This window comes from Diceros bicornis, chromosome 19 (genome assembly GCF_020826845.1).
Source record: "Diceros bicornis minor isolate mBicDic1 chromosome 19, mDicBic1.mat.cur, whole genome shotgun sequence".
NCBI lineage: Eukaryota > Metazoa > Chordata > Mammalia > Perissodactyla > Rhinocerotidae > Diceros > Diceros bicornis.
Window position 1 is genome coordinate 50,999,966 of NC_080758.1, and position 24,856 is coordinate 51,024,821.

General features: G+C 50.4%; 1 protein-coding gene across 1 annotated transcript in view; it reads right to left on the reverse strand.

Moving 5' to 3' along the window:
* Positions 1-1,235: 1,235 nt before the first annotated feature.
* ACSS1 (acyl-CoA synthetase short chain family member 1) overlaps positions 1,236-24,856 on the reverse strand; it is a 54,190-nt gene continuing 30,569 nt past the window's right edge. Inside the window, exons 4-14 of the mRNA XM_058563348.1 lie at positions 20,557-20,732; positions 20,006-20,158; positions 16,544-16,691; positions 15,136-15,273; positions 10,644-10,736; positions 9,380-9,492; positions 8,850-8,976; positions 7,959-8,086; positions 7,756-7,819; positions 4,112-4,230; positions 1,236-2,921 (exon numbers count right to left, since the gene is read on the reverse strand). Of these exons, the coding sequence (XP_058419331.1) occupies positions 2,742-2,921; positions 4,112-4,230; positions 7,756-7,819; positions 7,959-8,086; positions 8,850-8,976; positions 9,380-9,492; positions 10,644-10,736; positions 15,136-15,273; positions 16,544-16,691; positions 20,006-20,158; positions 20,557-20,732 (1,439 nt within the window). The 3' untranslated portion in view covers positions 1,236-2,741. The remainder of the gene's footprint in view (positions 2,922-4,111; positions 4,231-7,755; positions 7,820-7,958; positions 8,087-8,849; positions 8,977-9,379; positions 9,493-10,643; positions 10,737-15,135; positions 15,274-16,543; positions 16,692-20,005; positions 20,159-20,556; positions 20,733-24,856) is intronic.

Consider the following 24,856-nt stretch of genomic DNA (forward strand, 5'->3'; position numbering starts at 1 on the left):
CAGTCAGGCCCTGCACACGGCAGCCAGGAGGCTGCTGTCGCTCACATCCACATCCTCACATATCCAGTGGTGAGTGGGCAATGGCCCCTTTTCCAAAGGTGTCTTTGTGTCTGTTTCTTGGTGGCCCTGACAGTATCACGTGGCCAGGCCTGGACCTGTTATGTTATTTAGGCCAGGGACTGTGATGCTGGGAATGACCATCACAAAGCCCCTACAAGATGGTCCCCAACAGAAATCAGGGTGGCTTTACCAGCAGAGGGATGGGCAGGACAACCTGACTTGTTGAAAGTCTGTCTGTAACCCTCTCATGATGCCCTGCCCTGGGGAAGGATGTGTGGCGACACACTGTTCCAGGAAGAGAGCAATCCTGCCGTGACTTCCCACGGCATCCAGAGGTGCAAAAATGTGTCTTTTCCCAATGAGTTTCCTTTCCATGCATTCAGAATCTACCTCAGGCTTGCCCCTGGGAGCCCTCCCCAACCTCCCTCCCCCTCCTCCCTGGGGCACAAGAACAGACACTGTCCCTGGGAACAGCCATTCTCGGCGCCTGCTTTGGAGGCAGCATTGGTCTAGGCTTTGGTAGGAGCTGACTTGGGCCTTTCAGATCCCACCTCTCATGGCACCAGTTCAATATGCTCTCCTAAAGTCTGCTTCTCCATTCAGTGGAGACAGAAAGCCTCATCCACCTACTAGAGTAAGGATAACCTAGGTTATGGGATGTCTCGCACAGGTGAAGCTTGGATGGGCAGACACTCACGGATGTAGTCTGTGATAGTGATTTTGGCTGCTTAGAGATCTTTTTTGCTTCCTTGTTCTCATCTGTGTTCTAGGCTAGCACTCACCGCCAGAACTATGTTCGATGATGGGAACGTTCTTACCCGTGCTGTCCAGTCTGGTAGCTGTTGGCCACGCGTAGCTACTGAGCATTTGCACTGTGGCTACTGTGACTGAACTGTGTATTTTGTTTTATTGTATTCTATTTTTTTTTACTTATTTCTAAATAGCCACATGTGAGTAGTGTATTGGACAGCACAACAATCTAGAGGCAGGTAAATTTACCAAATAATAGTCTAAGATAGGTGACTTCTTATTGTGTATTTCCTCCCTGTAAGACAATGGATTTTTTTTTAAGTGTTCTATTCTGAGTGAATAGGCCCCTTCCAGTTTTCTCCTTAGGATTATATTTAGCAACAAAGAATGGCATTATTTGATCAAAAACATCCCCACACACAGAAGAGAATGAACAAAATAAAGCTTTATTTGAACTTCCCTGCAGATTATTCTGAGGCTCTGGTCACTGTCCGAGTTTATATCTAAGTCATTTCATAAATAGCGCCATAACTACAGTCCTCCAGGTCCAGCACAGACGTGACAGGTCCAGGTGCATGGTTCTCTGTTACTCAGTGCTGTAACAGATGATCACTCAGTGTATCTGCGTGCTTCAGCAGGGCCACCCCGTTGGGTGTCATGGGCGTACTCACCTACTCGCTGAGAGGCCAGCACAGCTACCGTCCACAGTAGGTGTTCAGTACCCCAGCCACCCCTTGAACACCTACACAGCTGCAAGGCACCATATACTGTGGCATAAAGATAAAGACAATCTTTCTCTGTCCTCAAGGACCCAGCTCAGCAGGCTACCTTCACCTGTGCTCCATGCCATCCGTCCTTGTATACTTGTCTAATAAATAAGCACTTTGTAACCTAATGATCACATCATCTTGCTAATGTTCAGAGTACTTAAGTCACCTTAAAAAGAGAGAGAGAGACTTGATTCAGAGCTCCAAGTCTCAGTGGTTCTTACCACCCCAACCACAGAATGAAGGATAGGCAGAGTTTAAAGGGACCCAGTTCTAGCCAAATTAGTGCTCTAACAAGTCACCTGAGTTTTCATTGGCTTCCCTGAACGACTCCACATGTTTGGAGCATGTTGACCTCTTACCAAAAGGCATCCAAGGTGGGGAGGGGAGTCTTTCCAGATCACAGCTTGAGAAACAGAGCACACAACTGGAGTAGCATGAGAACTAAGAGGTGGGCACATTCATGCCATCACTTTTAGGAGTTAGTTTCAATATACACAAACCAAGGCAAAGAGAAATGTACACCAAAAAAGGATGCTGCAGGCTTGAAAGTTCTCAAGATAGCTGTGCTTAGACAGAGGTACAAATATTTCCAATTCAGACTTCCAAATATGCCAAACAATAATTAAAAGTGCAACTTCTGATCCTCTCCACATCTCCCCATGAGCAGAGGCAAAAAAGGTGATTTTCATATTTCTAAATGTTAAAAAGAATGTGTACAAGTAAAGCCACTCATTACTTGTGTGTGTGTACGTTATTATTCAAAAATATAAAAGTATAAAAATAAAACCTCTGCCTTTTGTATCTAGAAACATTTGGGAAAACATGGTTGCCTCTAATTCTCAGTCATCTGAGCAGGCTCACTTTACCAGGTGTTTCATCTTCCTGTGTTGTCTGGAGAGGACACAGAAACGGCTGACAATGACTTTTCATTCGACGAAACCAAATTCAGGATAGTGGAACAAATACTAACCATGTCTAATGGTACCTCTTCATGGGTTCTCCAACAGAAGGAAGGAATTTTAGCACAGACTTTACCTTAGGGACAGTGTGGATTACGTGCTGGGGGAGGACTGCTTCTGGGATGTCTAGGAATAAGCCAGCTTAAGAGCTCTGTTCTAGGACAGTTGGGGCTTGGGCACTGGGTCTTGGTCAAAGAGCGCATCAATGAGCAGCAGCCCTCTTGTCTTTGTACTTCTGGTAGGCACTCAGTATTTCTCTGATGACACTGGGATCCTCCAGGGTGGTGATGTCCCCCAGATCCTGAGCACCGCCCGTGATTATCTTCTTCAGGAGCCGCCGCATTACTTTTCCAGACCGAGTTTTTGGAAGACGTTTTACTACCTGGCAAGGAAAGGGTGCAGCAGTAGAGTCTGGGGTGGCCCAGACTCCCAGCCAGCGTCAGACTGCATTGAGATAAGAAGGGCTCTGCCCTGGGATGACCCCCTCCCTGGGGAATCAATAATGAATGTCCGATATAGGATCCCGCCCCAGAGAATGGTGGGGGCCCAGGGTCTCTGGTTTTATCCTCCTACAATTTGGACCTAAAGCTCTTACCAAACTGAAAGAATCAACCATGGGTCATGCTGAAGCCCTCCACCAGGCAGGGTCTACCCATACGTGGGTTTCCCTCCCTGCTGATCCATCTGTTTCTCTCCTCAGCTATAGTAGTGAGGGCTCCCAGGCAGCAACAAAACCAAGCACACGCCCTGGCACCTCATCTCCACACCGTGGCCTGGGCCATAGTTAGTTTTGTCTCACATAAGAGGTGAGAGCTACTTAACAAGAAAAAGGTTGTCTTGCTTAGTGTTTGAAAATTTAGCATTTAACCTTTTCAAACAACCACAGCCCATTCAGTGGCAATGGAAATACATTGAGCTGTGTTTGGGGTCTTTAATAGTGACCTAAGGGGAGTTCAGGTCTCCCTGAAACTCTGGTCATCAGGCCGACAGTCTGACTTTGTATGACAAGAGGTGAAGGTGGGGCCCCTCCTGCCTCTGAGGACTATCTCCAAACCAAAGAACACTATGAGGGAAATGTTAACAAAGAAAGGAGTAAAGAGCTAACTAACAGGGCTAAAAAGGTGGCCCAATTCTTCCCCAGAACTGACTGCAACACAGACTCCCTCAGATAGGGGTCTGGCGGTATCTCCCTCACCGGCACCAGGAAATGTGTTCAGAAGCCACATGGGCTGGAGAACTCTGGGACTTCCCACATGTTTCTCTATTTAAAATCTCTACTTTTCTTCCTGTCCTGTAACTAGGCTCCATGTACCAAAGAGAGCATCTCATCTTGCCCAACACTATCCCCTAAACAGGTGAGTTGTGTAAACTGCTGCTGTCACTCTGCACCACTCCCTGTCTCTCTGAGGATGCAGCAACCCACGATCCTCACCTACCACCCAGAAAACCAAACAGCTAATGTCAGTCTTGCTGTTTATGGAAGGGATCACAGTTACTTGTTAATTGTGGGACTCGAAAAAGGAGGCTAAAAACAAGCAGGACAGTCGCACCTGAGGTGGAAGTTCCACTCACCAGGATCTCATCAGGCACGGCATACTTGGCAATCTTGGTAGCCACTGCTAACCGGAGCTCATTCACCACCACGTCAGAGTCACCTGCGTTGTCTCTCAACACGATGAAGGCAAATGCGGCTGGAAGGAAAGCCAAGGTTTGGGACATGTCAGACCCCAAACTACCTTCTGAGGCAGAGTGCTGTACACAAATCACTCTAAATCCAAATGGTGCCCTTGTTGGGCACCAAATGTTGGTGCCCTTGTACCAGCTGGTTTCTTTAGTGGCAGCCCTAAAGATGCATTATCATTTTCATCAAACCGGAAGCAATTCTAACAGCTCCTCTGAATATCCCAGGTGGGCGAGCATGTGTGGTCAAGAGCTTGGCACTGCACCTATGGTCTTGACCAGCTGTGCATGTGACCTTGGACATGGGACTTAACCTCTCTAACTGTCCCCGAACCTGTGAAATAGCCCAGAATGTGGGCTGATGGGAGACTTACTAAGAGCTCCCATGAGACAGTGCATGGAGACATGGCACGTGGCACTAACCTTGTGGGCACGTGTCCAACATGGTAAGCACTGGCCACAGTGGCCATTTAAATTTAAATTGAGTTAAAAATGCCATTCCTCAGTTGCATGAGCCACGTGTAGCTAGTGGCTGCTGTACTGGAGGGCAGAGAAGGACAGTTCTGTCACAGCAGGGGCTCTGAGGGCAGTGCTGGCTGACCCCTGTTTTAGCACAGACACTGTGTTTTGTTTGTTGATATCCTACCATGTTCCAGAAAGGATTTACAGGCTGGCTGGCTGTTAATTTACAGACCTGGCTCCCACAGGTCTCTAAATACATTTCTTTTTCATCCACCTGGGATAATCTCGTTATGTGGTGTGACATAGGGATCTGATTTCATTTTCTTCTCCATATGAGCAGTCACTTGTCCCAGCACCATTTTGGACAGTCTGTCCCTTCCCCACTGACCTGCAGTGTCCTCGCTCACACATGAAGTTTCCATCTCTACAGCCCTCCTGTTGTTCACTAGCCTGTTTGTTCCTGCGTCAGTTCCACCCCATCTAATTCTCCCCTGGCACATATCACCTAACACGCTGGTAGTGTCCTCACTGATCATGTTATGGTTGATTGACTGTCTCTCCCCTCTGCTTCCTGACCCTCCAGCATGTCAGCTCTACGGAGCAGGGACTTTTGTCTGTTTCACTCACTGCTATGTCCCCAGCATCCAGAACTGTGCCTGGAACAGAGTAGGTGCTCAACAAGTGCTGGCTAACTGCATCAGTAGATGCCTGTTTCCTGAATAAGCTACAGTCTGTAAAGACCTAGAGCCTTTGCCTGAAGGCCCCCCCATTTCTACCTGGCAAACTCCTATTCATCCCTCAAGTCCCAGTTCAGCTGCCTTACACTCTGTGTTCAGCTACCTTTTCTGACTCTGTCCATGAATTGAGCTGTGGCACTTGCTGTGTGTAAATGGTTGTTGGTCCCCCCTAGTGGAGTGCCCACTCCACTAGGTTGTGAGATCTTTAGGGAAAGAGCTGCATTTTTTCATCTTGGGAGTTGAGATGCCAGGCAGTCTAGGTCCATACACAGGGGCTCAGAGGAAGGGGGCGAAGCCAACACCTGAGCTGGCTGGGAAGGCCAACCGAGAGGTCTGCCGTGGGTCTAACCAAATTTAATTAAAGTGTAAAAACCACCAAAGCAACACATATTACCAAAAATTAAAACACTGTAGAAGTATATAAAATAAAACTGCACCTCCCCTCCCTGCCTCTCTCCTTTCATCCCTCCCCTGAGAGGCAGTGTGGTATAATGGTTAGGAGGGACTGCTCTGGCTCCAAATCCTGGCTCTGCCACTTGCTAGCTGTGTGACCTTGGGCAAGCCACTTAACCACTCTGTGCTGCAGTTTTCTGCTGGTAAGATGGGGAGCTGACAGTACCTGCCTCACGGCTGCATGTCAGGATTGAATGGTGACAGCGCCTGCACGGGGCCCACACTGAGCAGGTTCTCAGGGCTGCTGGCTGCTATCCCCAGACCCAAATTTTAAACTTAATTTCTAGGCATATACAACCACCTTTTAAACCCTACTGGGGTCACAATGGACATGCTGCCCTGCCGTGTTTCCCCCTCATCTCTAATTGGTGCCCTTCCCTGGCAGTCACTTGTATCTCTAATGAGATGAGACTGGAAGTGGGCCTGGATTGTTGAGTTGTGAGAGCAGAGATGCGTCAGGAAAGCCTCGACATGGGAGGAGGAGCCGGCTGAGAACCAGGAGGAGGTGCACAAGGCTGAGCTCAGGGACTGCTGAGACAGGCCAATGGCAGAGGCACAGCACATCGGTCAAATCAAGTGCAAACAAACAGAGTGGGGACAAATAAATACACGACAGCCTTTGCAGAGGGCTTCAGAGCTCACCAAGAACTGTTAATGGGTTGCTCTTGTATTAAAATGGATAGATGCTCAAGTTTGTTAGAAATCAGGAAAATGCATATCATCATACCCATGATATACAAATTCTCCCCCACCAGCCTGGCAGACATTAAGACCTGGCAATACTAGAGTTGCTTAGGATGCAGGGAAGAGGTGCTAAGAGCTGCTGATGTGAGCATGAAGTGGCCCAAGGCCTCTAAGAGTCCCACGTGAGGACCTGTTCCCATCTCTGGCCCCTTCCAATCTCTAACAGCTCTCCCACACATCCCAGTCTCCCGTTAACAAATGGACAACCCCCTCATGGGCACATCCTTCTCATGGCAACTGAAAATGCTTTTTTTAAAGCACTTAAATGTTAAATTTTACAGTGGGTCAATTTAGAGAAAATGTTTGAGTAAATAATGGAACACAAATAATGCCACACAAATGTGGCAGGAAGCCAAGTGACATTTGGGACACACTTTGACACAGGATGTCCCTGACAGCAGGAAGGAGAGCATGCAATCCCAGGCCATTCGGCTGGGCGTTAGAGGTCAGTCTGCCCAGCAGTGCAGCATAGGGTCAGCGAGTGTCTGGGTCACACCAGCCAGGCCAGTGTGGCCACTGTGCACCTCTCATTATAACACTCAGGTGATCCTGCCCCTTCCCAGACCCACCCGCTTAGAAACCAGCAGGCTTTGGAACAGTATGTCCTCAGTAAAGACCATTCTGCTCACTCATTCTGCGTTCCCCTGGCGTGTTGCTGTGCCGTGGGAACCACAGGTCAAATTCCTCCAAAAAGAGTCCCAGAGCAGCAAAAGAGCTGCTCCAGGGCACACTCCAATCTGCTGGCAGTGTGACGGCCGCAGAGTTGGCACCAGGTGCTGTGACCGAACACGTGCAAGGAGACACTGAGAGCAGGGCAGGGCATTTCATTATAGGTCCTCTGTAACAGGGCCGCCAGAGGCACCTCAAGCTCAGCTGGGGGCCAAACAGGTCACGGCTGCTTGCGGATGAGTGTCTTTAAAGGACAGCAGAGCTAGGGCATTTCAGAAATCTGGCCCTAGTCTAACGTGTGCTGTTCAGCCTTCCCGCCCAAAACCTCCACTGGAAAGAGAAGAAAACCAACAGCTTGACCCATAGAAACACCCTACCACCTGTCCATCCTCTGGAGTCTGTTATTTTTACAGAGGTGCCTTGAAGGGTGTAAGACCAGGAATTGGAGGAGTTCCTTATGTGGATGCTCACCTTCTCCTTTGATGTCGTGGGGGTAGCCAATGACAGCGGTCTCTGGCACTGCGGGGTGGTTAGCCTGTGCATAACACAACGACAAGGCAAAATACGTGGGAGGTGAGACACCTGAGTCAGCATGCAAATTACCACTCCAATCTGAGGCCAGTAGAGCCTTGTGGAGGCACAGGAGCAAAGGAGAAGGCCTAGCCTGTGCTCACCATCGCATCCTCGATCTCCGCGGTGCCCAGCCGGTGGCCACTGATGTTGATGACATCGTCCATCCGCCCTGTGATCTGGTAATAGCCGCCCTCGGTTCGGTGAGCCCCATCTCCAGTAAAGTAGTAGCCTGCACCACAGCAAGGGAATTCAGCACCAGTACCTTTGAACTAGGAGCCAGCAGGGCTCCCATTGTTCCATGAGAGATACAACAGGACCCACGTCCTGACCTCACTCTACAGAAGAGAGCTCTGAAGCCCGTGCCCTGCTGATTTCCTGCCTGCTGGCCCTCCTTGCCACCCCTCTAGTTGGTGCTGTCTGGCTGTGTGCTAGTGAAAGGGCAGATGGCTTGGAGACAGCAGAATATGAGGACTCAAGACTGCATATGTCTGGGGAGCAGAAGATATACAAGGGGCATGCTTGAGCTTCCCAAAAAGTGAGTCTCATTTACAAGCTTGAGATGATTGGTTCCAGCAGGCACTGTGTAAATGAATTTACAACCCAATGACACAAAAGCAAACTGGGGGAAAAATCAGAAGTAAACCAGAAGAAAACTCGCAGCCATGACGACAGTCTTCCAAGGTGGTTTCCTCCCTCTTCTTTCCTAATAGCCTGAGGAGTGCACACCCCGGCAGGCCAGGTGCTAAGGGCTGTGCGAGCACTCCCACTGACCCCAGGGAGCTCCCTGAGGTGGGACTGTTCCCATTGCAGAGACAAGGAAAGTCAGAGAGGTAAAGGGGAGGGGGCAGGAGTCAAACTCGTCCTCCAAAGAGCCTGTTCTCACGCGAGGCTGCCCTACACTCACGATCACCATGACCTCAGACGTTTCTCTGAGGCCATGATTCCAGCAGGGTGCAAAAAGGCGTGACCTGATACCACTGCAGCTGGCTCACCTGGATAAGCCTTGAAGTAGGTGTCCAGGAATCTCTGGTGGTCTCCGTAGATGGTCCTGGCCATGCCCGGCCAGGCCTGGGAGAGGCACAGAGCCCCTGAGACATCGCCGCCCTCCACGACGTTCCCCTGCAGACCCGGGAGACATGTGAGATGTGTGAGACAACGGGCAGACCGAGAATCGAAAACTGGCAGTCAGCATCTTCTCCTAACTGCTTGGCCAGAGGCAGAAAAATGACGAGCGTGCCCCAAAAGGAACTGCCCAGAGCTTTCTCCTCTGCAAGGAACCCGCCCCCCGAGGGCTTCTGAGGAGGACCCTGAGCTCGCCCACATGGCAGTTTTATCCACTGTGTCTCTGAGAGGAGACTGCGCAGTGACTGCTGCGTGAGGACGCCTGCCCTTCCACCCCTCCAGACCCTGGGCACGCACGACATGGGAGGGGGCAGAGGAGGCCAGGAGAGTGGAAAGGAGCACAGTAGCTCGGAAGGGCACATGCGGAGGAGGGAGATGCCTCTGCGAGGCCCTCACTCACCTGCTCATCCATGAGAACCGGGATGATGCCAAAAAAAGGCCTCATTGCCATGCCGGGGAGGATTTCTGCTCCTTCTTCTGAGGGCCGTGGTGCTATGCAGATGCCACCCGTTTCTGCAGGAAGGGGAAGAAACGCCAGGTGGGCCTAGGGACTAGTGACACATTTATCCAGACCATGCTGTCAGCAGGGCCGTGGTGGACACACAGGTGCTCTCCCAGAGTGGGAGGTGGGTGGAACTGCCCCTGTGTGGGGCAAGGAAACAGGCAGGGACATAAGGACCTTTGTCTGAGGCAAAACCAGACTTGGGTTCTGGTCCCCTCCACTGTGGAAATGAGGGTGGGGCCTGAGGTGGGGGGTTCAGTCCCAGGAGCTGCAGTGCTCCCCAGCAGGGTGGCTGCTGGCTTCCCCTCATCCAAGGTCCCTGCCTGTCGAGCCTTCCTTCGGTGGGAAAGGGCAGAGCCCACCTACTTGCACAGGAAGATGGAAGAAAAGAATTGCTTCTGGGCCAGTACCCATTCCCCACAGACCAAACACTTTCCTCTATCAGCCTGCATGGAAATGCCTCATAAGACTCAGCTGTCGAGGATCTCTGTCCCGTGCCTTCCCGAATGGATGACAACTGAGCTATACGGAATGTCTCACTTTCTGGCTTCTTGAAGGATGAGACCTCAGAGAGCTACATTTACTACATCAGTGGTGGTCTCTTGCCCCAAACATCCAGTCAGAAACCCAAGAGAAGAGGGGGCAAATCAAAAGAAAATGGCACAAAAAAAATTCCTTTCCCACTAAAATTTAAATAAGACTCATCGTCCCCTAAACAGCAGACTCCATGCTCATCCAATGTGCCTGTGTTCACAAAGCAGCCCTACAAGGAAGGTGGACATTTAGCTCAGCACCAACTACACATCAGGCCTGGGGCAAGACGCATTAGTTGCATCATCTCATTCCATCCTCAGCCAGGGCCTGTAAGTGAGCACTCCCTTTTTACAAACAAGGAAACCGGGGCTCAGAGCAGTCATGACACATCCCAAGTCTTACACCTCTGAGCTTTCTCGCTCCAGACACTAGGTTTTCAGCAATCACATACGCTGAGGGGCAGTTGGATTGCATAGCCTCACACTTGATCCTCTGGACTGGGCACTTAGCTGCACCATCTCAGTTCACTAACATGAGAGCACAGCTGTCACAGGAGGTCCCACGGAGCCAGCCCCGCACCCGCTTCTCCAGGCGTGCCCTGACCCCTCCTCCTCAGGGACGCTCTCACCTGTCTGCCACCAGGTGTCCACCAGCGTACATCTGCTGTCCCCCACCACATTGTGGAGCCACTCCCAGGCCTCGAGGTTGATTGGCTCTCCCACTGAAACCACACACAAGAGAAAAAAGATATTTCTAAACCTCAATAAACTGGAAACCAAAAGGAATAGATTTTTAAGGGGAAAACAGCTCTATAATTTTCCCGAAGGACATAAAAGAAGCCTTGAAAAAGCCATGAGATCCGTGGTGTTATGGCCATCAAAGAAACACAAATTACTATGAGGTACTTTCATCATTAGAGGATCAAAAATCTAAAAATTGACAAGAATGTGGAGGAAACAAAATCTCACATACACAGTGGGAGCATAATTTGGTACAGAAATTTTGGGGAGCAATTTGGATGTCTTAATATTTAAAAGTGTATATACCCGATACAACTACTTTGGACAACTGTTTGGGATGGACTCGAAAGATATGTTTATCCTATTACTCAAAAATGTTACTCCTGGCGTATATCCCACAGAAATAAGTGCATGTTTCCACCAAAAGTAGACATGAACAAAGATGTTCACAGCAGCCAAAAACTAAAACTGTCTATCAAGAGTAGAATGGAGAAATAAATGGCGGTTCCTTCATGCAGTGGGATACCATACAGCATGAAAATGAGCAAACCGCTGCCACAGCCAACAGAGATGCACCTTAGAGTCACGGCCCAGCATAGGCAGAAGGCACGAGAGAGGCACGTGCCATACAAGCCCATGTATATGAAGTTCAGGAACAAGAAGATGAATCCATGGTGAGAGCAGTCAAACAGTGGTCAAGGTTATGGGTTACTGACGGGGAGGGGGCATAGGAGCCTTCTGGGGACTGGGAATTTCCATGGCTTGATCTGGGTGGTGGTTATATATTTGTATATACATATACACAGAAGTGCTTATGGCCTCTGACTCTGTAGCCTGACTTCTTCTCAGTGTCTACATGCTATGATCTGAATGTTTGTCTCTCCCCCAAATTCATATGTTGAAATCCTAACCCTCAAAGATGATGGTATTAGGAGGTGGGACCTCTGAGAGACAATTAGGTCATGAGAGTGGAGCCCTCAGGAATGGGATTAGTGTTCTTATAAAAGAGATCACAAAGGCTCTCTCGCCCCTTCCACCATGTGAGGACACAGTAAGAAGGCCCTATCTGTGAACCAAGAGGAGGCCCTCACCAGAACTCAACCATGCTGGCGCCTTGATCTTGGACTTCCCAGCCTCTACAGCTGTGAGAAATAAGTTCCAGTTGTTTATAAGCCACCCAGTCTGTGGTGTTGTGTTATAGCAGCCAGAACGGCTAAGACACTACCCTAATGAAACACCCATTCAGCCAGAATGCACCAGTTGAGATATACTTTTGCTAAAATGGTGCAATACTGGTTGCCTCTTGCTCAGGACCACCTACAATGCAGCAGCTAACCAAGGCCTGTCCTGGTAGGGCAGCTGGGTGTTGTGTGTCTCGCCCCTGCATTCACATACACCCCCAAGGAGGCAAAAAGATGCCACTGCAGCACTGGTTGATAGGCTGGGAAACTGCCAACAGCCCTAATATCCAACCACAGGGATGTGACTGCATGGACCACAGCAATCCCCACAGGAGGGTATAAGCAAGTTTTCAAACAACCGGGCAGAACCATGTGGAGAACTTTGCATACTGTTAAGTTAAAATCCACATTACAGGGGCTGGCCCGGTGGCGTAGTGGTTAAGTTCTCTACTTTGGCAGCCCGGGGTTCGCAGGTTCGGATCCTGGCAGTGGATCTACGCACTGCTTATCAAGCCGTGCTGTGGCAGGCATCCCACATATAAACTAGAGGAAGCTGGGCAGAGGTGTTTGCCCAGGGCCAGTCTTCCTCAGCAAAAAGAGGAGGATTGGCAACAGATGTTAGCTCAGGGCTAATCTTCCTCACCAAAAGTAAATAAATAAACAGTACAGGATAATAGCACAGTGTGATGATGTTCATGTTAAAGAAATCGTCTCAGAACCAAGCTGTGTCTTTTGCACAGGAATTTAACGGCAAAGAAGACACCAGAAGGTGCACAAGCAACAGGGCCCCCTGGAGCACTGCTCACAGAGGACATCAGCTTTCATTTCCACGTTCCAATTTTTTCTTTTCACAACAAGAATATATCTATGTGTTACTTGTGAAATGGAAAGTTTTTAAAATTTTTTTTTAAGAAATACAACTCTTGGGGTAAAACTCTTGAGTAAGCTAGATTCTTCTGACTGAGAAGATTAAATGAAGTCAACATGCCCAAAGCCTGGTGTGCTGTGAGGGCTAATCCAGCCGCCTCGAATGGGCCTGAGCTGTGGCACCGAAAGAGGAGACCAGCACCTTGCTGACTCTGGCCGAGGCATGAAGCACCCTGGGCCACGCCGCTGCTCTGTGCCCCAGCTGAGGAGTCGCCAGGTGCTTTTTACCTGCGTGTCAGCACTGTTTATCAATAATCTGGTCTCAGGGAAACCCATGCAGGGCTCTGCTGTTGGTGCTGATTACACGGCAGGAATATGCCCACAAGACCAGCAAAATACACAGAGCCCAGCTGAGCCTCTGTGTGGGCTCCCTGGTGCAGAGGTGTTCCATGCACATGGTGGTGGTGCCTGACCCAAGAGAGAAAGTGTATGTGGCCACAGCCCGTAGGAGCGAGGACCACAGGAGCCTGCACCGGGCCTCGGGGGACCCCTGGCTGAGAACTTTCAGCTGGGGCATGCACCCCACTCTAATGCAGCCACAGAGCACCTCCTTCTGACGTGCTCAGAGCGTGTGCCTTGTCATTTGGGTCTTCGTGAGTCTTCCTTAGCGACCGAATCCTGTGAGTGCACCTGGAAATTCAGACCTCACCCTTCACCCCTGTCCCTACCTCACTCCCTAGGCCCACTCAAGTGGCTTGCAGATGATACCTGCAGGATCTGAGCAAGTTTCTGTGGCCCTGGCCACCCCTCCACTTTTCTCAATCCCCAAGCGCTGCCTGGCCCAGAGGGCAGGGGCACATCACAGGTCCCCTGTGCTGTGGAGGGCAGGTCCTCTCCAACTACATGGGCTCCCAGTCAGGAACACACAGGCCTCACCCTCCAAGCTCCAACATGCCAAGAGAGGCATCTTAGACTCACCACCATCTAGAAAGGAGCCCAACACTCTTTCTGCTGACCCCACCTGGAAAATTCTCAGCCATCCAGACACAAACTAACCTAAACCACAAGGCAGGCCCTGAGTAGGGAGGAGCTGGGAGCAGGAAAATGTGTCTCTCCGGCAGGGGCCCAGGCCTGTCCTGGATAGGGAGGCAGCACTGTCCTCCAGAAGCCAGAGTCTCTGTTTGGAGCCCTCAGGACAGCATCTGGGCCTCCTGCTCCTGGGTCAGATGCTCAGCTTCACAATGAGCAGTCAACCCTCACCTGACCCTCTGCCTTTCCCTGTGTGTGGGCACAGGGGTACCGAGGACACAGACAGCTGTGACTGGGAGCTCCCCACCCAGCAAGATGGTCAGCACGAGAACAGATATCTGTGACTGGAGCACAGGCTCGTCGGAGAGCCTGAGGCCAGAGCAACCAAGGAAATCCACGGGGAGGAGAGGCACAGAGAAGGCCCTGAGGGACAGTCGGAATCCTGAGAGGCGGGGAGGCGGCAGCAGGGCACTGCAGGCAAGGGGAGCAGAGCGAACCAGGCTCTAAGACCTGTACCAGCGCTGCATGCCCACATCACCAAGGAACGCACGCACACTGTCACCGACCTCCCTTTTCCCTGGACGTGTTTGGCAGAAAGACACATCCCCAGTGCTACCTGCCCCACATGCTTCCTCCGTGAAAAAACACCAAGCAGAACCACGTATTCACCCAAGGAGCCTCCCCACCCTGTTCTCCCTACTGACCACACGTGACAAACACGTGTAGGGGCAGAAATGAAACACAGCAGGGGAAAGGAGAGAGAACAGGCCTGGGTACCTTCCACCTCCTGGTACTGTCTGAACTAACCCCATGTTACCCTATCATCATGTGACTTGGTGGCAGCTATCAAAATTACAAATGGAGATAACCTTTGATCTTGCGTCTTTCTGGTGGAAATGTCTACAGTAAGGGCAGCACACAAGGGCAGAATGACATTTATGACAGTACTTGGGCATATCGACACCCAGCCACAGGGGAGTGCACAGTGAACTACAACTGACTACTGCAGCGCAATCCTGGGCAGCCACTAAGGAATAGGGCTCCTTAAGGAGTTGGTAAGGACTCATAATAAAGACGAAGCACAGAACTCAGGCACAGAAAATGTCTGGAATATTGTGCCCCAGACGGTTAACACTGTGGGCTCTGGGGAGGGCCTTACAGGAGGGACCTCTGCTTTCTACTCAATGCATCTGGCATTGTTTGAATCACGAGAGACAGAGTTTTCATGATTAAAACTTTCTGAAGCCTGCATTGCTCTGACATGGCATGCACACCCTCTCCTGCGGCAGAGCAGGCTGCTCACCTGACCCCAGGGTCCGCAGGGAGGAGCGGTCGTACTTCCGCACCCAGGCATCGCCGTACTTCAGCAACAGCCGGACAGCCGTTGGGGCACCGTAGAACTGATTGATCTTTAACCTCTGTACTGTCTCCCAATACCGACCTATAAAAAGGCCCAAATTCCCTGTCAGTCTGAGAGCTCACCAGACATTATCTATTTTAAACCTATTTAGAGAGCAGTCAGCAGATGCTCTGTGCTGGATACATGCAAACAACTGCATGTGTTCATAAACCAGGATTCAACTTCCATCACTGAAAGGGGCAGGAGCCCTCTGGGACAGGATTCCCTGTGGCAGTCATCTCCCAGCACACCCCATCTATGGCTGGCCCATTTGGAAACAGCCTTCACCTGGCTCCAGACGGCTGCATCCACATGGTGTATCCCACATGATATAGCGAGAAATCAGTTCAAAGGGCTAGTACTGTGATCTTAAAAATAACCCGTGTGGCCTTAACATAGAACTTGTATTCAGTCACACTTAAATGGTCTCTAAAGTGGTGACTGGACAGCGGCAGCCACCACTGCATGACCCCAGGGAGCAGGGCAACTGCCTAGCACACACCTGATTTCCCATAAACCCCACAACTCACCACCATCCCTTCTACACATGGGAAGCTGAGCTCTGAGTGGCTGAAGTGACGTGCCTAAGATCACACCTAAGACATGGCTCTTAATCCCCTAGCTATGCCTCCTATACAGTCTTCCTAGGGTGCAGTCCTCTCGGGAGGCTGGAGAGGAGCAAGGCGAGGTGACAAGCTCCATGGTCATAACTGGCAGCGCTGTGGGATGCTTGGGCAAGAGCCTTCTGGCAGAGCCACCACCATTCAATTACATTAAAACAAATACTTGGGGACACTGTGCTGCATAGGAGGAAGATGCCAAGGTGAGCAAGACATGGCCACGTCCTTGAAGCGATCTCAATTCATGGAGATGGCTCCAGGCCACACACGTTTTCTGACAGAATGGCCCTGAAAGCACAGGTGGCAGGGCCAAGGAAAGCCCCCTCCATCTGGAGAGACCTGGGGAGGCTGGCAGCTGGCCTGGGCTTTGAGGAAGGGCTGGATCTGGTCAGGTGGCCAGGGAAGTGAGAGGGACAGTGCTGAGGAGACGGCTGAAGGCAGGCAGCTACATTAGAGAGACGGAAACACTGGAGTGGGTGGTTCTGAGATGGCTTCCAGCACCAAATTGGACCCCCTTCTATTGCGCACCTGGCTTCAGCCCACTTGGCAGGGTGCAAGACCCAGCAGCTATGCCACGGGACCACAGGAACCACAGCCAGGTCAGAGCACAGGCCTCCGCTCTACCCTCCTATGAACCTTCCTCCTTCCTCACGCTCCCTCCTGGGGACCCTGTTTGGGTCCCCAGTCCTCACCAGCATCAGGGTAAACCGGGGTGCTCTCAAAAAGGACGCTGGTCGCTCCATTGCAGAGGGGCCCGTACACTACGTAGCTGTGTCCTGTGATCCAGCCGATGTCGGCCACACAGCCAAAGATGTCGCCTGGCCGGTAATCAAACACAAGCTGCAGAAACAGGAGGAGAGGCCATCAGGAGCCTGTTGCCCCACGTTCCCACGTGTCACTAAGAGTGATCTATAGTTGCGAGACGCAGACGCTCAGTCGCCACTGAGAGCAGGATGAGTAAGTGCACCGCGGTGGCTTCCTGCAACCTCAGCAGTGAAAACATGAGTTACAGATACACGCAACAACAGGCTGACTCTCGCAGTCGAGAGTGTATATGGTATGAGCCCCAACCAGACAAAGCCGATTTGCGTGCCAGGGGCTTCGCTAGTGCCAGCCTGCTGGGGGACTGCCTGTGAGGGGCACACCAGGGCCTTCAGAAGCTGGAAATACACCATGTCCTGATACGGTTGGTGGCCACACAAGTACCCACAGGTGAAACTTCATCTAGTCGTGTGTTTAAAATATGAGCATCTTTCTGCATTATGCCACAATTTTTAAAATCTCTTAAAAACTACAAAAAATAAAAGCTAGAAAGACCAAGAAATGCCTCAAGCAAGATCAGCTTCTAAGAATCTGAGAGGAGGCTTCTTTCCTGCGTTCTTTCCAAAGGGTCCAACCTGAGCCTGACCCCTTCTCTGGATCCAACTGCCCCTTTGCAGGAAACACAGAGGACAGAGGGGCAGACAGCTGGACGCTACAAAAGACAAAGTTTAAGGAAATGGAGGGGATGGGGGGCAGCCTATAGGTTAAAAAAAGGGCTTAAAAGACCCCCTTTTAACATATCCAAAAAATGTCAGTAGACAAGAGTAAACTACGGTATCCAAAGATACACGTTTGGGTGACAGTTAGAAAAAGGAAAACACAAGGCAGTGAGGCTCTAAAAGCCAGGAGTGGGGCTGGGGCTGTGGTTGGAGGGGCCATGGAGGGGCTTCTGTGAGGCTGGCAACATTCCATTTCCTAACTGAAGTAGGGTTTTCCTTATAATAACTCATTAAGCCACACATTTGATTTGGGTGGTTTTCTGTATCTGTGTTCTATTTTGCAATAAACAGATTTTTAAAAAATTCTTTGGATGAGTGGCCCCAATCTTCTGCTGCCAGACACAAGCACAGAGATTCTCCAGGAGTTGCCAGATGGCACAGTGGTGGTCTCTAGATGGCCATGTCCCCAAGGTGGAGAGAGGATTCTTTCAAGGAAGACGGCACTTTCCCTGCACTGGTAAGGCAAGACACCCACATCCCAAAGCCCCACAGCATTCAGAAACAGAAAGAATTTTTAATACAACTCGGACCCAGATTGCCAGGTCTTTCCCGGGGCTGGCGATTTCTCTCCCTGCAGTTCTTGGATGGAGAGCAGGTGCCTGGGGCCAGCCGTTCTCCACAGGGCCCAGCAGGCAGCTGGCGTCCTAACCCCGCTGCCCACCTCCAAAATCTGCTTACACTCCATCATCCCTGAAGAAGCCAACAGCCCTCATACCCTCTGTATGTGCGCACATGCATGTGTTCACAGAGACGTGTGCACACACACACACTTTTATCTACAGAAGACTGAAAGTTTCTATTCCTAAGGCTTAAAAAAACTCAGTGTACTGAAGAGAAATTCAAAGGTGGTCCCCATCCTAGATCCCCACTTCTTTTGCTGATATGGACAGTGTCCTTGTAACCCTCTGAAAACCTACAAAAATGAAGAATCTTGCCACATCTACTGATTCCCTAATGTTAATTTTATCATAAATTGATGGAAACAATTTGATCCATTCTGTGACTTTCTTTGTATTTGGTCTCAGTGATTACATTTTCCAGAGCATTTTACTTACATGACGTGTCAATCTTTGCAACCTCCCCACCAAGAACTGAGGAAGGGTGGGGTTTTCCGGATGACAACACTGAGGTCTAGAAAGGCTCTTTGACATGCTCAAGGTCACCCAGCGGCCAAAGGACAACTGTTTTAATATAGATTTGTGTTCAGCGTAATACCTCGTCTGCTCAGCCTGGTTCTGTACCCCATCCATCTTTCTACCTCACTTTCAACTTCCTTAGTGCTGGGCATGAGTGGCCACCAGTGGGACCGGCGCATGCCCGCTGTTTCTGCCTCCCAGCACCCGCTCCTCATCCATGCTCATTCCAAGAGGTTCACCTCCCGTGTGACCCAGCCTGGCATATCAGCACATTCCACCCCCACCCCTGGCCACAGTGACTGGGTCAGAATAGGGCCACAGACCCCAACCACGCCAATGATTTTGCTGGGATTGTTGAGGCTCTTTCCAGCCCCTGGGGCAGCCAAACTGAGGAATCAAAGCCTGGTAGGGATCCTGGTTGGCACAGAGGAAGGGGGCTGAGGTGGAGAAAATACACCACCCAAGAGAGTGTCTGAGCCCCGCTTCGATGGGCCTGGGCTTTCCCATCATCCGGCCAGTCAGTTCCCTTTGCTGCTGGCACCAGCTGGAGCTGAGTTTTGCTTTCTGCAACAAAGAGAGCCTGGGCCACAGATGGTATCTCAAAACCCAATCCCATTCCCCAAGTGGAAAGTGTCCACCACTCCCCAAGGCGACTAGGGATGCCACCTTAAACTGCAATCCCCCCAACCACATTTAAATGAGTTCTGATTTTTAAATGCATTTACTGGAATAAAAAATGTGCTATATCATTTTCTTTATAATCCCTAAAGGGTGGTCCACTATAATGCAATTTCCATGTGCTAAATTTGAGTTTCCTTATAAAAGTAGATCTTTTATAATTTTTTAAAATTTTACTTTTAAAATGTGTCCTCAGTGAGCAGGACCTAGAGGCCACAATACTTTTAGGGGCCCACAAAAATGTTTTACTTTCTTTTAAAATCAGAAAAAGAAGATCTTTAAAAGGAAGAAAGCATTTTAATATATAATAGTGATATTTTCATCTTTATACCAACGCAGTTGTAAAATATAATTTCTGACATTTTTTAATGGAGGAAGGGGCCCAGGAAGGCCAAAGCGCCTGGGGCCCCAAGCATCAGAACGCAGCTGCCAGTGAGCACGCCAGACCTGGTGAGGGCTCGACTCCTGCAGGCCCTCAAGCAGACAGACAGCAGAGGCACAGGCACGAGGAGGCTACAGGTCAGCAGTGAGACTCAGGTTTGGGACTCAGACTCCTCCAAAGAGGACAGAAACATGGCCCTCACGCCCACCCACTCCACGGTGCTAGTGCCACGACTCACAGCAGCCCTGCTCGTGAACAGCTATGGGAAAACAGTAGCACCTCACACCCATGGGCACTATTTTATAGAAGGAGGAGTTCTAGCCCTAAATCCAGCCCCACCTGGCCCCCTGCCCAGAGCCCTGCCAGGGAGCCATGGCACCATGCACCCTCACCCACCCGCCCCACAGAGGCCCATACCCTGTGTGTCAGCGCGGCATACAGCAGGTAGCCTGCCTGGGTGTGGACAAGTCCCTTGGGCATCCCGGTGCTCCCAGAGGTGTATAGCATGAAGAGCATGTCCTCGCTGCCCATGCTCTCTGGGGTGCACACAGCGTCCTCCTTGGCCATTTCCTGTAAGGGGGAAGACACAAACAGCCCCATCCAGGGCAGTTATCCCCTCCCCCTCCACTCAGCCTCCCTGAGAAGACCTCTCCCTCAGCGGCTGTAGGACTCAGCAGACCAGATTCAGAGTTCACCTTCTCTGGCCTGCCCTAGTTCAATTCCAGATGTGAAAAAGACACAAAATAAAAGGATGGATCTAATCATTTCTGTTACATTAAGTGTTTCAGTACGTTTGTGGTCTTTGAATTCCATCTTCCCAACCAGGATGTAAGCCCATCAAAAACCACAGAGAACCCTGAGCACCTCTGCGGGACCCGGACTGAGAACCAAAATCTGACAAGACTCAGACCCAGTTAACCCAATAATAACCTCTCCTCCCCAAACTGCACAAAGCGAGGTAAACCCACCTGCTCGAGAGGGATGTCCAGGTCGCCCATGTGGACCTTGTTTTCCGTCCTGTGAGCCACCAGGACGTGCTGGACAGTTGGGCAGTACTTCACAGCTTCATCCACTATCTTCTTCAGCTCTACCACTCGTCCTCCCCGGATCCCCTGGTTGAAGGTGATAACCACCTTGCACTTGGCTAACAGAGACAAACACGGACATTTCTGGTCAGTTTCCTCCCCACTGTGACCCTCACAGCCCAGACTGACAGCCACACATTCCAGGCCTAAGAGTGTGATGGAGAAAGTCCAATCTTGAGTCAAAGAGTCAACAAAAAAGTGAGGGGTCTGCCTGCTATGCAATCTCTGTGCTCAGTGTACAAGCACCAGGCCTTTTCCCAGCTCTGAGGAAGAGCAGGAAGTGACTGGAGGTACGTTACTTTGAAGCTCAACTCTTTCAGACTTCCACCATTCCCTCCCACCTGCCCTGGGCGCTTTCCCAGGTGAGGTGCCATTACACTGCCCCCAGCCTCAGCCACCATAGTGGCAGAGCAACACCAAGATGTAGAGACCAAGATAACTGGGTAGCCAGAGACCAAGCCCCAACATGTCCTGTGCGGTCCTTGCCCTGTCCAGGGCCAAGAACCTTCACTGCCCAGAGAACAGAGATCACAGGCCCCATGGATGCAGGAGCTGCCAGCCCCCACCCTCATCTTCAGGGGAAGGCCCTCCAGGCTCCAGACCTGCTCTTCAATGACCCAGCTAGGCTCAGCCAGGGCTGGGGCGATGCTGGGAGACCCAAGCTTCCATTGCTAACCGATGGCAAGGCCCAGAGCAGGGAATCAAGGCCCACAAACTGGGCCTCAGGACCACAGGCAAAGGAATGACCCTCCACACTGTGCCCCAAGCTGGGATGACCTGGAGAGATCAAGGCTGCAGTGGGTTATTATACAGCTGGCCCCTAAGGAAGAGCCTGGAACAAATATTCAGTTGTAGTACTGACTGGCAAGGCCCCACACACATCCCTCAGAGCTTTAATCACTCTGCACCAAGGGCTTCTTCTGGAGCCACAGGTAGAAGTGCTGGGGGATTACCCCAACCCCAGCAGCCCTCAACTGATGACTCTCAAGAGCTGGGGTGTAAGTACCCCAACTCCCTTGCCCCTTAGGGAGGTCATCCGGATGCATGTGGTCCCATCATCTTGCAGGGTTTCCCTGTGGGACTAAGCTCAAGGCACCCACTGTGGAAGCTGGTCTGGTTTGATTCTTCTTCCCAGCCTCACTCCCCAGTGCCCACAGTGCTTCCCAGCACCACCTCCCAAATGAACTGCCTACGCTTGAACTCTCATCTCAGGGTCTGCCTCTGGGGAAGCCCTACTGAGGCACCAATCTCCCTCAGCTTTTCAGTCTGAAAGTGCTTTCCAGCAACATACACACACTCTTTCTTCCTCCCAAGAGCCCTAGAGATGATGTGGCTTTGAGGGCTACCTGGGAATTCTCTAGCACAGGCCTTTGCAGTTGGATGACCCAGGAGGGTCATCAGGGGTCAGAGAGATACTCCAGACTGCCTGGAACACCAAGGGCAGTGTCATCTAGCTTTGCACACCAGGGGCCCCCAGCTGCACACCCTCTGCTCTTCAGGCCTTGGCAATCCGTCACACTGGGGAAACAAAGTCAGGCAGGCAGAGCCTGTCTGAGACCTTCTGGGCCTACATCCCTGGAGATGGATTTGGTCCAGGAAAGTTCCCTGTGAGGGAGGAAGGGAGATGATCCAGCAGGTAGAAGGGACTCTTTTCAAGGGGATGAAAGACTAAGACAGGTCAGGACCCCCAGGAGAACACAGTGGCCCCAGCCCATCCTGGGTGCTGGAATCCTCGCTGGCCCCCTGTGCCACATGCCTCACTCCTGGCACTCATTTGTCTGAGGCCTCTCCACCTGAGTAGTTCTCAAGTGCAGGAAACTGTGCACACACCTGGCCCCTGAGAGGTGCTTGGGGCGCACGTGTCACCCTGTGGCTCCCCGAGGGTGGCGGCACATACAGGGCAAGTGCACAACATCACGGCACAGGCAGGAGCAGCCTGACGCTTTGTCTGAGAGATTTGATTTTACCTCCCTGGTTTTTGAGCAGGTATCAGCATCTGTATTAGTTTTCTATTGTTCCCACAGCTAATTACCACACATTTAGTGGCTTAGAACACCCATTTTTTAGCTTGCAGTTCTGTAGTCCAGGTGAGCTCAGCAGGGGTCTTTGCTTAAAGTCTCAAGGCCAAAATCAAGGTGTCAGGGGTCTGGGCTCTCATCTGGAGGCTCTCAGGGAGAATCTGCTGCCAGGCTATTCAGGGTGTTGGCAGAACTCAGTTCCATGTGACTGTAGGACTGACTTGCTGACTGTCAGCCAGGGACCATTCTCAGCCTCTAGAGCCACCTACATCCCCTGGCTCATGATCTCCTGTACCTTCAAAGCCAGCAGTGGCAGGTTAAGTCCTTCTCACTTTGAATCTCTCTGACCTCACCTTCTGCCACATGTCTTCTGCCTCCAGCCATAGAAGTTCTCTACTTTTAAGGGCTTATGTGATTAGATTGGGCGATTTTAAGGTCCATCACATCTGCAAGGCCCTTTTGCAATAAGGTAACATATTCACAGGTGCTGGGGGGTTAGAGCATGGACGTTCATGGGGGCCATTATTCTGTCCCTACAATGCCTCTCAGAGCCATTCTTCTGACCCAACCATCCCCACCATCCCTCTGTCTCTCTCCACTCCTCACACAGCCTCAAGTAAGAGGGAAAATAAAGGGAAGAGAATTGGTCAGAGCCTGGAGGCCAGGCTAGAGTACTGGAACTCTAGAATAGTACATACTAACTGAGGTGGCTGCCCGCGCATGGTGAGCCCCTGGTGGCCATGTTCACACTCCCACCCTCCCAGTGGCAGATTAAAGATAACTGCAAATTCTTTGACCGGGTCTCATCGAGAAATAGAGTCTAGGTCCCCTCTCCTTGAATTTGGAAAGGCCCCTGGCTGGTTTGACCAATGCAGTGTAGTGAAAATGATGCTATGTGTATTCTGTGCCTGGCCTTTAAGACAACTGGCAATTTCCACTTTCTTCCTGTTGGAGCCATGAGCCACCAAGTAACAAGTCCGACTATCTGAGGTTGCCATGCTGTGAGGAAGCCCAAGTTAGCCATGTGGAGAGGCCACGTGAGGAGAAAGAGATGCCTGGCCAGCCCCCAACCATTCAAGCCAACCCAGCTGATATCCCAGACATCATGGAATAGAAAATAGAATAGAAAAAGCCATTCCCACTGTGCCCATCTGATTCCTTCCCCACAGAATCATGAAATATAATAAAATTTATTCTTTTGTTATTTATATTATTATATTTTATTATATTTACTTATATATTACATTATATTTATTATTATAAATTTATTATTGTTTTAAGCACTAAGTTTTGGAGTAGTTTGTTACGCAGCAGTAGATAACCAAAACGCACCCTCATTGAGGCAAGAGGAGACAGATCCTGTCCCAACAGTCTTGCCCCCAGGAACCTGACACCTGAATAGCTGGACATGAAGGCTGAAGGGTATTGGGGAAGAACTCTCTTAATGGCAAAGTTCTACAGAAAAGTTACAGGAGTTCCCCTACAGAGGCCTTCAGAGCTGACCTGACCCCTGCGGTCTGATGGCCTGGTTGTTTAGGATTCCTGAGGTTTGTGGTTCTGGGAGCTGCCCCAGCATCCAGCTACTAAATCTCCATATGCTAAATTCCCAGAGTCAACTGCTATTGCTTGTTTCAAAGAATCTTCACAGAAACACTTGGTAACTACAGCCACATCAGCAAGAGAGGAAAGGGGCAGCCTAGTGTAATGTTAAAAGCCATGAACTCTGTGGCAGGATGCCTGCATTCAAATCCTGGCTCTGTCACTAATAATGTGGCATTGGACAAGTCACTTAACATCTCTGTGTCTCAGTTGTCTTTAAAACTGTCTTTAAAAAATGAATATAACCTCCCAATGAAGAAAAGTCCAGGACCAGATGGCTTCACTAGTGAGTTCTACCAAACTTTTAAAGAGAAATTAAGATCAATCCTTTTCAAACTCTTCCCAAAAATTGCAGAGGAGGAAACACTTTCTAATTCATTCTATGAGGCCAGAATTACTCTGATACCAAAGTCAGACAAACACATCAAAAGAAAAGAAAACTACAGATCAATATCCCTTATGAACACTGATGCAAAAATCCCCATCAAAATGCTAACAAACTGTATCCAGCAGCATATTAACAGGATTATACATCATGACCAAGTGGGATTTATTCCTGGAATGCA